This window comes from Mastigoproctus giganteus, chromosome 2 (assembly GCF_048544385.1).
Source record: "Mastigoproctus giganteus isolate SK-2022 chromosome 2, ASM4854438v1, whole genome shotgun sequence".
NCBI classification, from domain to species: domain Eukaryota; kingdom Metazoa; phylum Arthropoda; class Arachnida; order Uropygi; family Thelyphonidae; genus Mastigoproctus; species Mastigoproctus giganteus.
The window spans coordinates 7,795,915-7,810,220 of record NC_143576.1 but is presented as its reverse complement, the minus strand read 5'-3'; the positions used below and the strand labels follow the sequence as shown (position 1 = coordinate 7,810,220).

Below are 14,306 nucleotides of genomic sequence, written 5' to 3'. Positions count from 1 at the left end.
ACCAAGAAACACTTCAGTTCTGCAAACTCTGCATCATCATCATTATTAGCCATATGGTGCAAGGAAGCCTGAAGCTTTTGCTGTACCAGCCAAAAAAATTTCCGAATTACCCTGAGAGAGAGAGAGAGTGTCAGAAGTAGAAGGGAATCACCAAGAAAGAGAAGAATGATGATATCCAGATTCAGGACCCCGGGTGTGCCAAGCCCATACTCACCAGATGTGAGCCCCTGGTGGTGTCTGGTTCAGTTCTGCATCTGGAGACTAGGCACCTGCGAGGAGATCTGATGAACTGTTTAAGGCCTTGAATGGACTGAGTAAATTCAATGTTAATGGTAGTTGTTGTTGTCACATCAGCTTCTGTGGACATAATGCACCTCCCAAGGTTTTTGCAGTACTTTGATCCAAGAACGAAGCGGGATTCGAACCCGCGACCTTTGGGTTGCCAGGTAGGCACTTTACTCACCTGGCTAGCCCGGTCGGCTCAATGTTAATGGCATTCTTCCTCTTGCCGAGACTACTCACATGAAGGAGCATAAATTCAAATTGAGGAAAGATGGTTGCAAGCTAGACGTGCGGAGGTTTGCCTTTAGGCAGGTGGTTGATTGTTGCAACAACTTTTGTGTTGTTGTGGAAGTAGGTAGCTTGAATAAATTCAAGGAAGAACCAGAAAAATTGTTGGAGGGAATGAACGGGTGAGGTGGTTTTTTGTTTTTTAGGCTGATACTCTATAAGTTTGCTCTCTTGCATCATTTGTTAATACTAATAATCTGCATTAGTTTGAAAACTCCTTTAACTGGACTTTTAAAACACGATATAAATCAAAACGAAATTATAATTATAATTTGGCATTTAAAAAGACGAAACTTGCTAAAAATGATTTTATAGAAATAAATAATGATCAGTCCTTCTAATAAGGAGCTACAACTGGTGAGTATGGGCTTGGCACACTCAAGGTTCTGAGCTGTATATCATCATTCTTCTATTTCTTGGTGATTGCCTTCTACTTCTCTCTCTTGGGTAATTCAGAGTTTTTTGTCTCCGATAGGCAGGTGTTAAAGGGACACAGCGTACTGGCCGTCAAGCAAACAGTCCACCTTTGTGGAGTCGTCTGGCCACTGTAAACCGCAATATCCTGTGCAGCTAGTTTGCAATGGATCCCGCTGTCTGGTTTCGGTCTCTCTTGGCCTGTAGGCAGTGGCGGATTTCCGCACAGGCGCAAGAGGCGCGCGCCTGGGGCCTCTTAAATAGAGGGGACCTCAAATCTCAGGTCTTAAAAAAAAATAAAATTGTTTCATCTTTAATTTTTACACTCATTATTATTACCGTTACTGAATAAAACTATAATTTAATATGAGAAGTTAGTAAACTCTTATGCGAATATCCCTACATATTATATGAAATATCTATGCGAACTAAGTGAATCTGAAGTAGAATACGTATTATCATTAATGCTTAGTTGTGCCATTTTTTCATTTAAACATTAGTTAAAATATGTATGAAAGAATTGTGCAACCAAAATGATTAAAACCGGAACACCAAATCTAGAGCGCGTGCTATAGTAAAAACGTGCGCATAGAATGCATACTGTAGTGGTACCGAAAATATTTAGAGGGTTCATTGTGTCATCGACTAGATTCGAACCAGGGCCTTTTCCACCCGGTATGGGGAGGACGGTGAGGATACTGCTGTGCTACTCGCGCAGACTTAATATAAGCACAGAAATCATTGCTGTTTTTCTTGCTAAAAACTTCTCCTAATCGGCCTTAGCTTGCATGACCTCCTTTGTGTGGTGGCAAAAAGTCGCGAGTTAGGATTGAGTTAGGGGGCCTCAAAATTGAATTGCGCCTGGGGCCTCTCAAGTGCTAAATTCGCCACTGCCTGTAAGACTATACAGTGGTCATCATTGGGCGTTATTTTTCGTGAACAACCACCACTAGTCCTTCGAACAGCTGTACCTGTCGTTCTGAAGGCCGACCACGCACGTGAGACGATGCTATGGGCGATACCGGACTCTGCAGCCACATGCCTCGCACTTCGCCCTTTCTTTCCAATTATTCGACCCCGGGTAAAGTCATCCAGATGTTGTCTACTGGCCATTTCGTTGTCTGTAGCACTGCATGAAACTAATCGAACGTCTGTAACAATCGTGCTCACCGTTCGGTAATTTTCACATAACTTTTTTTTTTTTTTTTTTTTTTTTATGAGAACCCCAAAGACGAGAGGACCTATAGTACTTAGTACCGTGCTTGGGTTGGAGGTTGAGAAGACGAAAGAAGATATTTGTTGACATTGGACTTGAACTTCTGTAGATTGTAATTTTCAGGAAATACGTATGAAGGAAGGTTGTTCCATAAAACGGCAGTTGAATGAATAAATGAGGAAGATGAAAAGTTGGTTCTGTGGGTTTGAAGTTGGACAGTAAATGGATGTTGGCTGGTGGCGGCACGTGTTCGGACTGTTTTGAAAGAGAGAGCGGGAATTATAGAAGCCAATTCAGAAGAACAGTGCCCATGGAAGTATCTGTAGAAGAGGCATGCAGCAGAAAGAGTACGTCTATGAGAAAGCGAGTGGAGAGACTCTGTTAGAGATGAATCATTAATTAACCTAACTGCCCTCTTCTGAATGGAATCAAGAACCCTGAGAGAGGTTTTGGGGGCACCACCAAAACCTCTCTCAGGGTTCTCAGGCAAATCCGCCCTGCCATGGAATATTGTTCCCACATCTGGATGTGGGAACGATATTCCATGGCAGGGCGGATTTGCGATTTATACAGAGTGAGCAGCTGTTTGGAAGAAAAGTAACGCCGAGAGCGAAAGAGAAAACCAAGTTTTTTAGATGCAGAGGAAGCAATATTTGTAATGTGCTTGTGCCAAGAGAGATTAGAAGTCAGGGTAATCCCCAAAAGAGATATATCATTTTGCCTAGAAATCGGAGTGTCACTAAAGATAAGCATAGGAGCAGAAGAATCCTTTTTGCGAGATATAAGACAAGACTGAGTTTTAGGAGGGTTGAAATCAACTAAGTTGTCTTTGCCCCACTGGAGAATTACCTGAAGATCGGCATTTAAGGAATTGGCAGCAGATTTTCGAGAACTTGAAGCTGATTGAGCAGGACAAGATTTCTCAAAATGGAAAGTTGAATGCAATGTGCTATCATCGGCAAAACTATGGATAGGATTTCCAGTCAATGGAAGAAGGTCGTTGATATACAAGAGGAAAAGAGTGGGGGAAAGAACTGAACCTTGGGGGACACCGGCATTAGTGGAGAAGTTAGAAGACAGAGAGCCATCTACCATCACCCTCAGTGAGCGATCAGAGAGAAAACTGGATAACTAATTACTAAAAACAGTTGGCAAACCATAAGATGGAAGCTTGTTTAGAAGACCTTTATGCCAAACACGATCAAAAGCCTTTGAGATGTCAAGAGCAACTACTTGTGTTTCACCGAACCTTTCCATTGAATTAGTCCATAAATGGGTAACATAAGCCAGAATATCACCAGTGGATCGACACTGACGGAATCCATACTGGCGATCGTTGATCATAACTGCTGCTTTTATCTGGTTATGTGAGCCCTCTCATCACGATTCAAATTTTTGCATGTGCACCAGCTTTCTACTGAATGGCCAATGTAAATCACCACAGGCTGTTTCGTGGTTGTAACCTTTAGAAATAGTGTTGGTCCTTAAGTTTTGCACACCAGTGTATGTCTTTGAATTGCATGTATTCTGAGCAGGGTCATCAGCAGACAGCAGTTAACCCATAGATATCAAGTGACCCAATGTGATTCCACCCCTTTCTTATACTGTTAATATAAGCATTTAAAAAAAATAATAATAAATAAAAATAAACTATCACATTAGGATCATCTGGAAAGTTACTTTCAACTGCGCAAGTGTATCGTGTCCGTAAATTGCATGTGTTTTCTGATCGATTTGCCTGCTTTGCTGGACAAAAAAATCCCAGTTTTTCCGGCGGAAAACCTTGCTATCTACACCTCAGACCGACTAATTCAGCCACGGAATGAAAAAAAAAAAAAAAAAAAAACCATAAAAGTTCCTTGAGTAATCGACGGGATTCGAACTTGGACCTTTTCCACTGGTTGTGGGAGGACAGTAACGATACCACTGTGCTACCACACAGACAGTAATATAAGCATAAACTAAACTATTATTTTTAGGTCATCTGAATAATTAATTAATCTGCCATGCTGTGTGTCTTATGTCTGTTAATTTGTGTGTGTTCTATGGTCGATTTGTCTGTTTTGCTGGAAGAAAAACCCCAGTTTCTGGGTGAAAACCTTGCCATCTACGCCTGAGACCGACTAAGTCAGCCACAGAGTGAAAAAAAGTCTATTAAAGTTCATTGTGTCATCGACTAGATTCGAACCAGGGCCTTTTCCACCCGGTAATGGGGAGGACGGTGAGGATACTGCTGTGCTACTCGCGCAGACTTAATATAAGCACAGAAATCATTGCTGTTTTTCTTGCTAGAGACTTCTCCTAATCGGCCTTAGCTTGCATGACCTCCTTTGTGTGGTGGCAAAAAGTCGCGAGTTAGGATTGAATTTGGGGGAGTGAGTATACGTTGAGGGTCTTGTCAGTCTATTCGGCCCTGGAGAGAATGTGTAACACTCATGTAGTAGAATTTTTTCCAGCGTGGTTTTACAGGGATGGGATACATTTGAATAGAAGGGGTGCAAGAATATTTGCTGATGCTATCGAGGCAGTGATAGGTGGGTCGGAAAACTGCTAGGGGCATACACAGACTAATATTTTAATTAGAACCGCAGGCAGAGGTGAAAAGTGGAAACCCGAGTCTCCAAGATAAAAATGGCGCTGACCTATATGACGCTCTGAATAAGAGAGAGAGAGTGTGAGTGGCTTCCTTAAGTGACACCAGTTCCGAGGATCGTTGCTAAACGACACACTGGGCTTCCGCTCATACAGTACTGTACTATCATCCTAAACGTCGGCCCTGCCTAGGGGTACTTGGAGGGACATTGCTCGATTCCCTTGTTAAATTTTAAGGATTATCCAAGTCCGTTGTTAAAACAAAACAGTCTGTTAAAATTTGGTAGACTTTTTCAACAGGGATGACCTTTTGCTGAAATTGTTTTCGAGTAAACCTCTTGCTTACAAATAGATAGCATTCCCTGGGATTTCTTTTTAGCTTATGGTGTTTTGATTAAATAACTAAGTTTGCTGATTCGTTAACACATCAGTAAGTTACTTCCTAAGCTGTAAAATAGTTGATAAACTGTACTGATTATGGCCGTGTATTTAAAATTCATGCCTGGGCAGCACGAGCAACGAAACGTTTCAATGCACCCTTTTACAAATGTCATGGTCGGCTGTAAATATGCAGGGTAGACTGCTTCGAGAGTATTGGAGGCGGTAGATTTGAATTTTCGTTATGGCTTCACGTCCTGCTAGCTCCGTTGCCAAGCTTTCAAACTATACTGGAATGGAATGCAACAATGAATCAAAATTTTTATCAAAAGTAAATTTTTTCCGTAAAAGCCAAAGCTTTAGAGAACTAAAAAAGGAAAATAAAAAGCCAGTAAAATGCAGGAATAAAAGATATACCAGGTCAACTGATCTCGCCAATGATGGTATTTTGCTCGATTGGAAAGCCACTGCTGGCAAGACGTTGTCAAACGTTAGGTCAAAAATTGGCAGTTTCTCCCAGGTAAGCATTTTCAAAAATTTATCCCCATCTCGCTGTTACTGAGTAAACCCTATCATATTTAATTAATGATGGAAACATGAACATAATGTGTCGTTTTATGTTTCGTAATCGAAACATAACGCTCGTTCGCATCGTCTGCCTTCACGCTTACATTTTAAATCTTTAATGTCTGTGATTTTAGGCACGAAAATCGCATAGGAAATACAAAAAAAGTTCAAGGACTGAATTTTTTTAAAAATAAATATAATATTTATAGAACCCCAGAGGCTCACATCTGGTGAGTACGGGCTTGGCACACACACCCATGGTCCTGAGCTGGATATCATCATTCTTCTCTTCCTTGGTGATTTCCTTCTATTTCTCTCTTAGGGTAAATTAGAATATATATATTTTTTGCCTGATGCAGCAAAAGCCTCAGGCTTTCTTGCACCATTTGGCTAATGATAATAATAATAATAATATATAATTCATATAAGTTTTTCAAAACAAAGACATTGACTATTTACATTTTTTTCCCATTGGTTAAATAATTACAAAAAGCATTCTTTGAAGAATGCTGAAAAATAACGTAAAACTCTGAAGTTATTTTTCTTTATTTTTTGATACCTCATTGTTTGCGTTTGTCTTAGTTGGCATATAGATGGTTCGACTGTTGATGATCCTGCTAAGATAGCTGACAAGCTCTAGTTGCCTCTTGAACATGTGCTGCAGAAAATAATCATCCAGTAAATCCACAAAAGTCTTGCTAGTGTGCGAGTGACCAATTTGAAAGTTCCAGTCAATATCTAGGAAGTTAAAATACATTATAAGAAATTCTGATTTACTGGCCCACTCTATTTCTCTGTACAATTGTTTGTTGTACTCTTAACATAACGGGATCTATCCAGTTATATTAAAGGAGATGGCAAAGGAAGTAAGCAAATCCTTAGGCATAATTATGAGAGCATCCTTGGACTCAAGTTAAATCCCCACAGACTGGAGATGTGCAAATGTATCCCCAATTCACAAAGGGGATCTAAGGGTGATGGGAGTAATTACAGACCAGTTTAACTTCTGTTCCAGGGAAAATAGTCGAGTCACTGGTTAAAGAAGCATTGCAGGATCATCTGGACAAGACTGCAGTAATATTTCAGGCACAGTATGCATTTGTTAAGGGAAGCCTTGTCTGACCAATTCGATTGGATACTATAATGTGGTCACGAAGGAACTGAATGCAAAAAATAATTTTGATATCATATACTTGGATTGTCAAGATCTTGTCAATGATATACAGGAATTTTTCTAGCAGGGAAAAGGATGTGATTATTCCTTTGTATAAGGCAATGGTCAGTTGAGTACTACAACTTAGTACTACAAAGGCCTTGAGTACTACATACAGGTCTGGAGGTGTCATTTTAGGAAGGATGTAGAGCTACTGGAACGAGTACAGAGAAAGGCAACAAAATTGGTGAGAGGAACAAAGGGGTGTGCATACGAAGAAAGGCTTAAGTTCTGCAAATTGCAGTGTCTGAAGGGCCGACCGGGCTAGCCGAGTGGGTAAAGTACCTGCCCGGCAACCCAAAGGTCGCGGGTTCGATTCCCGCCTCGGGCTTGGATCAAAGTACTGCAAAAACCTTGGGAGGTGCAATATGGCCACAGAAGCCGATGCGCCAACAACTACCAAATCAAATAAAAAAATCAGTGTCTGAAGACTAGGCACCTGTGAGGGATCTGATTGCGGTGTATGAATGTTTTGAGCAGGCTCAATGCTGATGGGATTCTTCCGCTTGCTCAGATTACAAACCTCGGGGGGAGGCATAAATTCAAATCGAGGATAGACAGATTAGCCAGTGGGTAGTTGACCGCTGAAACAAACTTCCATCTGTTGTTGAGGAAGTTGATAGCTTAAATAAATTCAAGGAAGAACTGGACAAAGTTTGGAGTAAATGGATGGGTGAAATGGGAAGTTTTTTTTTTTTTTTTTTTGCTAATTTTTCATAAGCTTGCTTTCTTGTATTCTATGCTAATTTCTACTTGCCTGAAAATCACTCCATTAATAAGTTTGTTATTTTTAATTAAAAGTGCTAATGATAAAGAGGTTACAGTGTTCAGTTGTTACAGTGTGTTGAAATTATTGTTGCATGATGAGTACGAGCAATAACATGAAGTAATTTCCAGTTTTATTTTGCCCACAGAGCAGGTCTCATCGTTCCGATTGCATACCCCCAAACAAAGTACTTTACGATTTGTAAACAATCTGCCTTATTAACAGTATTACCACATGAAATATGCCTTTATTGTAAAAATAAATAAATAAATCTAGAATAAAATAATTTGCCCATGACTCTCAGAAATGTATTGCCTACATGTCAGTACTAGCCACTTTTCATCCCTTGTGACTATTAGTCCTAGGTGACAATTGCAAATTTCAACTAGTTCTTTTGAAAGTTCAGTTTTCATTTCCATCTAATCTGCTGTTAAAAACTCGAAGACATGGAAGTTGCCACCTTTTGTGTTTAAATTATCACATGACATTCTGACTTGAGAAGCTGTTTGACAGTCAGCCTGAATAATGCTACTAAGATGGAAGCTGAGTTTGTTATTTATCATTTTTATTTATCAACATACAAAGTCTCCCACCTTGCATTATCCTCATTAATATTGCATCTATCTTTGAATCACTGATACTGTTAGGATATCCTCTGTGATCCTTCAGGTATGTCTCAACAGTTGTTTTATTTTTATTACAAGTGCTTAAGATATACAGCAATTTCTTATTTTGTTAGCAAAAACATTTGGTGGCACAGATCAGTAATTGGCAGAGGGGGATAGAATATTGATTCTGGTAGCTTATTGATATGCTCCTAGATAGCATGTGATACACTTTCTGAAGCTAATTTTTTCAACAAAAAGCAAAATTTTATTATAAATCATTGTCCCTGTTCAACTAAAATACTGCTACTGCAAAAAATTCTAGACTTTCTAAGTTACAGATTAATATAAGTTTTTCATTATTTAATGTTCAGATATTTTTTAAAAATCTGTGCTGTATCTTTTCGATCTTACTTTTTATGACAGACAGTAGCTTACATCTAGAACACTCAGAAGGCATTAAGGTATTGAAATGTTGTCCATAATTTCTGAATAATGTGATATCTGTTGATTTGCCTTATTTCATATTATGTACTCTCATATAAATTTTACATTTCATTCATTTTTTAGATTGGGTAATTTCCCACCTGTGATCCAAACTTTTGTGGATGACCTTGAAAGGTTTCTAAAAAAATCATCTAAATTTTTTAGATTCCCTCTCCTATTTAACTGGAATTTATAGTCCATAACTGTTCTTATACAAGTATACTGCAAACCTATAATATATTTCAAAATGGTGAAGCACCACATTTGTCAGCCTACTTGTTTTCCTTAAAAATGTTGCCTAAAATTCCCCTGCTTCTTATCAAAACATACTGTATGAACGTGGTGATATATATTTAGATTGGACTGTAAGTTACAGAGGTGGCAATCTCTGTGGCACATGCCCCCAGGGGCTCACATTCAGGGGTGGACTTGCCATAAGACTTACTTAGGCAACCCCGGTGGGCTGGAGGCTGGTGTGATTTTGGCCATAAACACTAGTATGAGGCCGTTACAAGTTTTCCCTGGTAAGAATTTTTGACCCAGTCTGCCTCTGCTCACATCTGGTGGGTATGTGCTTGGCACGCCTAGGGTCTTGAGCCAGATATCATCATTCTTCTCCCTTCTATTTCTGACTTGTTCTTTTTGGCTGGTGCAACATACACCTCAGGCTTCCTTGCACCATATGGCTAATAATAATAATGTGCCACATGCATTTCCTGTTAGTAGCTCACCTATATGGAAAAAAAAATAATAAAATCAGAAATGACCATAGTTGACAAAACCTGGTGAGCTATCCTGGCAGCCTGTCTGCAATGCTCAGAGAACTTCATATATGACTGCACAATTACGCCTGAATCTTTTTAATTTTTCACCAACTGTGGAACTGTGTGGTAGTCAAAGTACTACACAGTTCGTACTTTACTCTTGGGTTACTGCTACCAATATGCAGTACTTTGCATTTGCCAATGTTAACTTCAATTACCATTTCTCAGCACCATTTATCTAACTTTTCTAGATCCTGTTGCAGTAGCATACTGTCATTAACCACCCTGCCAACTTTTGTATCGTCTGCAAACTTGAACATTAAGCCTGATATGCCTTCATCAATAATTGATAACTACAGAAAGTAACAATGGGTTCAACACCAAACCCTGGGGGACTCCACTAATAATATTTGTCCATGAAGAGCAGTATCCATTGATTACCACTCTGTCTTCTCCCACTCAACCATCCATTTAACCATAGCAGCAACTTGCCCTTAATGCTGCACTGCTCCAATTTGTATAGCAGTCTTTTATGTGCAACAATATTAAAACCTTTCCTGAATTCCAAGTATATGATATCAAAATTATTATCTGCATCCAGTTCCTTTGTGACCACATCATCATATCAAATAAATTGGTTAGACAAGATTTCCCCTTAACAAACCAGTGCTGTGTCTGAAATATAATTACAACCTTGTCTAGATGCTCCTGCAATACTTCTTTTACTAGTGACTCCATTACTTTCCCCAGAACAGAAGTTAACCTAACAGATCTGTAATTACTTGTCATCCTCTGATCCCCCTTTGTGAATTGGGGATAAATTCACACACCTCCAGTTCATACGGATCTCCCCTGAATCCAAGGATGCTCTCATAATTATGGCTGAAGGTTTGCTTCCTTCCTTCACTGCCTCCCTTAATATAACTGGATAGATCCCATCCAACCCAGGTGCCTTTCTTATGTTTAACTTCAACAGTTTCTCTTCCACTTTCCTCTCAGTCATTGCAAAATCATTTAGCTCCCTGTTAGAGTTTGATATACTTCCAGCATCCCCTTGCCTAAAGAATTCCTTATGTGTGAATGTAGATGCAGAATACTCAATCACTTTGTCAGCAATCTGTACCAGATCAACAGTCGAGCCATCAATAATGAGTGGACCAATTTGATCCATCCCCTTCCCTTCTAGTGTTACTTAAGTAAAGAAGTTTTTGTTTTTCTTTACATCCTTCACATATTTCCTGTAATCTGCCTTCACTTGCCTAACCTCCTTTGTGACTTGATTACAAACTAGTTTATAACTACCATAGGCATCAGTGTCTCCTGATAATTTATATGCATCCTGTGTATTTTTCTTCTCTGCCACGAGTCTCATTAGTTCATCTGACATTCATTTAGGCTGAAACCTTGAAGAGTATTTCTTATTTGGTATGAAAAGCCTAGTAGCTTCTATGATTAATTCCTTGAATGCTTCTCATTTAGAATTTGCTAATTGTAACATCAATTGAAACGTACCAACTGTGTGGTGTACTACACTTAAGGTGGTAGAAAATGAAAAAGACCTGGGAGTAATTGTGCAGTCAGATATGAAGTTTTCTGAGCAATGTAGACAGGCTGCCAGGGCAGGTTATGGGGTTTTGTCAATGATATATAGGAATTTTGCTAGCAGGGAAAAGGAGGTGATTGTCCATCTGTATAAGGCAATGGTCAGGCCACGCCTTGAGTACTGCGTACAGGTCTGGAGGCCTCATTTTAGGAAGGATGTAGATTTGCTTGAGCATGTACAGAGAAGGGCAACAAGATTGGTGAGGGGAATGAAGGGATCTTCTTACCAAGAGAGGCTTAAGTTCTGCAAATTGCAGTGGCTGGAGACTAGGCACCTGCGTGGTGATCTGATTGAGGTGTATAAGGCCTTGAATGGATTGAGCATGCTGAATTCTGATGGGATCCTTCCACTTGTTCAGATTACGAACCTAAGGGGGCATAAATTCAAACTAAGAAAAGACAGATGTGGAATAGATGTGCAGAAATTTGCCTTTAGCCAGCGGGTGGTTAATTGCTGGAACAAACTTCCATCTGTCGTTGTGGAAGTTGATAGGTTAAATAAATTTAAGGAAGAACTGGACAGGCATTTGGAGGGAATGGTGTGATTTTTTTTTTTTTTTTTTTGGCTGATGCATTACTCAGACTCCCTCAAATCACAGCTAGCCGAGTAGAGGCAGAAGGGTTATAAACTGGCTGATTTTGATGGTTCTCAGTGTTCCAATTTGTTTGCGGTGGTGTACTATTTGGCAGCTGGCCTATAAAAACTGTTTTAAAGCATTATTCTTAATTTAAGGAATATTGGTCCTGCATAATGTCTATAACCTCAAAAGATATGACTTGTACTTCACAGTGAAGCAATTGGAAGATGCCAGAGCTTTGCTCTGGAGGTCAGTTTTCACTACTTCAAGCCTCTATTAAGCAAAATGGTGTGTGTTACACTGGGTGATAAATCTTCTGTCACCTGATATTTCTTAGTATCATAGTAATTATATCCATTCCTCTGGCACACCTCAACTCTTGCTTATTTTAGTTCACATCAGGGTGATTCCTTCCCTGATACCGGTATAGCATTTCTGTATATGGGAATATACCCATTACAGAGAGAGAAATGTTGTTCTGTGCGACAACCAAATTGTCGCACAGAACAACTAGATTTGGCAGAAATCAAAATCCATTTCATTCAGAAATGGGAATTGAATATCAGCTTCATCAGTGTTTTAGACTACTAAATGGTAGCCTCAGCTGTCATCACTAGAAGAATGTCTGCGACGGCAGATTTTCCATGAAAATTCAGCTCTCTGTATCATGGAAACACAGGTTTGTCTATGGCTGTTTGTAGCTTCAAAGTTAGATTCTCTAGAGCTTGATGATGAATCAGCCATCTCAAGGCATGTGTCTCCAGTAGTCTCTTCACAAAATGCATTAGAAAAGGTGTGATGCCTAAGGAGTGGAATAATGCAATCACAGTTTTTCTGCATAAGAAAGGAGATAAATCAGAAATTGGAAATTATAGACCATTTAGCTTGTAATCCCACATTTACAAGTTGTTCACAAGGGTCATTACTAACAGGTTAGAAAGAATACTTGATGAGCAAGCTGGCTTTAGGACAGGATTCTCAACAATGAATCACCTTCACGTAATATCACAGCTAATGGAGAAAGCAAATGAATGTAAAACACCATTATGCCTGGCATTTGTGGATTATGAAAAGGCATTTGATTCCATACAGCCTAAGGCAATGTTTCGGACACTGGAAAGACAAGGCATAGAAACCCCATATATTATGATTTTGAAAAAAATATATGAGAACATTACCTCCTTTATCAGACTAGACAAAAACAGTAGTAAATTTAAAATTGAGAAAGGAGTTCGACAAGGAGACAATATCTCCAAAGTTCTTTACAGCTGCCCTTGAGGAAGCTTTCAGAAGAATAGACTGGTTGCAGAAAGGAGTCAATATGAATGGAGAGTACCTAAACCATTTACGATTTGCAGATGACATTGTGGTCATAAGCCACGATCCCAAAGAATTAGAGGAAAACTGAATCAGTTATGCAGAGTTAGTAAGGATTTTGGACTAAAGATGAATATGGCTAAATCAAAAGTAATGATGAACAAGTATGCCACAGAAAGGGATATAATGATTGAAGAAGCAGTAATTGAAAAGGTGGAGTTATATACTTATCTGGGACAAGTCATTGGCTGTAATAATGATAAATAGCTGGAAGTCAAGAGAAGAATAAATTTTGGATGGATAAGCATTCAGGAAATATAGTCAAATACTGAGGAGCAATATCCCAATTTGTCTGAAATGTAAAATAATGAACCAATGTATACTTCCCACCATGACTTATGGAAGTGAAACTTGGGCACTCACCAAAAGAAGCTGAGAACGGCACAGCAAAGAATGGAACAAATTATATTGGGAATCAGACTGTTAGATAAGAAGAGAAACACATGGATTAGGCAGCAGACTCAAGTAAAGGACATCCTTATCAAAACTAAAGAACTAAAATGGTCTTGGGCAGGACACAGCTCGAAGACATGATGACAGATAGACTAAGAAAATAACAGAATGGTACCCAAGAGGAGCTAGAAGAAAACCTGGAAGACAAAGATGAAGATGGACAGATGAAATTCACAAGTTTGTGGGCAGTAAATGGATGGCCATTGCACAAAACAGAAGGAACTGGAAAGTTGCTGGAGAGGCCTTCATCCTGCAGTGGATTGAAAACGGCTCATGATGATGATGAATCAGCCATATCAAGGCATGTGTCTCCAGTAGACTTATTTCTTCAGCTTGTTGCCAGCTGTCAACTTGAACGTTTAATTTGATCAATAGCACACATGAAGAATTTTCTCTCATCGTATCCATCAGTCATTCCTCTGAAATGAACTCTAACTGCTGAAACTTTAAATATTTTCATATTTCATAGTTATAAAAGTGCCTTCTAATAGGAAAACATTTCATGAATTAAAGGTTTATTTAAAGTTTAACTTTGAAATTTGTAGTGGTGTGACCTACATTGTGTTAGTCTGTCATTATTTGTGTGGGGTGATTTTCATCCCTATATTTTTTTACCACCGAAAAAAAAATTTTTTTTTTCAGTCCCATGCAACTGTGAGTAACTTTCAAGGACATGCTGTAAGATGGTTCATCAACAGTAAATCCCATTAAACCATCCTTTCTCA

The 14,306-nt window shown here is 39.2% G+C and overlaps 1 protein-coding gene across 1 annotated transcript in view; it reads left to right on the top strand.

Moving 5' to 3' along the window:
- The first annotated feature begins 5,434 nt into the window (after positions 1–5,434).
- LOC150089147 (uncharacterized) overlaps positions 5,435–14,306 on the top strand; it is a 35,746-nt gene continuing 26,874 nt past the window's right edge. Inside the window, exon 1 of the mRNA XM_090390351.1 lies at positions 5,435–5,690. Coding sequence (XP_090246477.1) covers positions 5,466–5,690 — 225 coding nt within the window. The 5' untranslated portion in view covers positions 5,435–5,465. The remainder of the gene's footprint in view (positions 5,691–14,306) is intronic.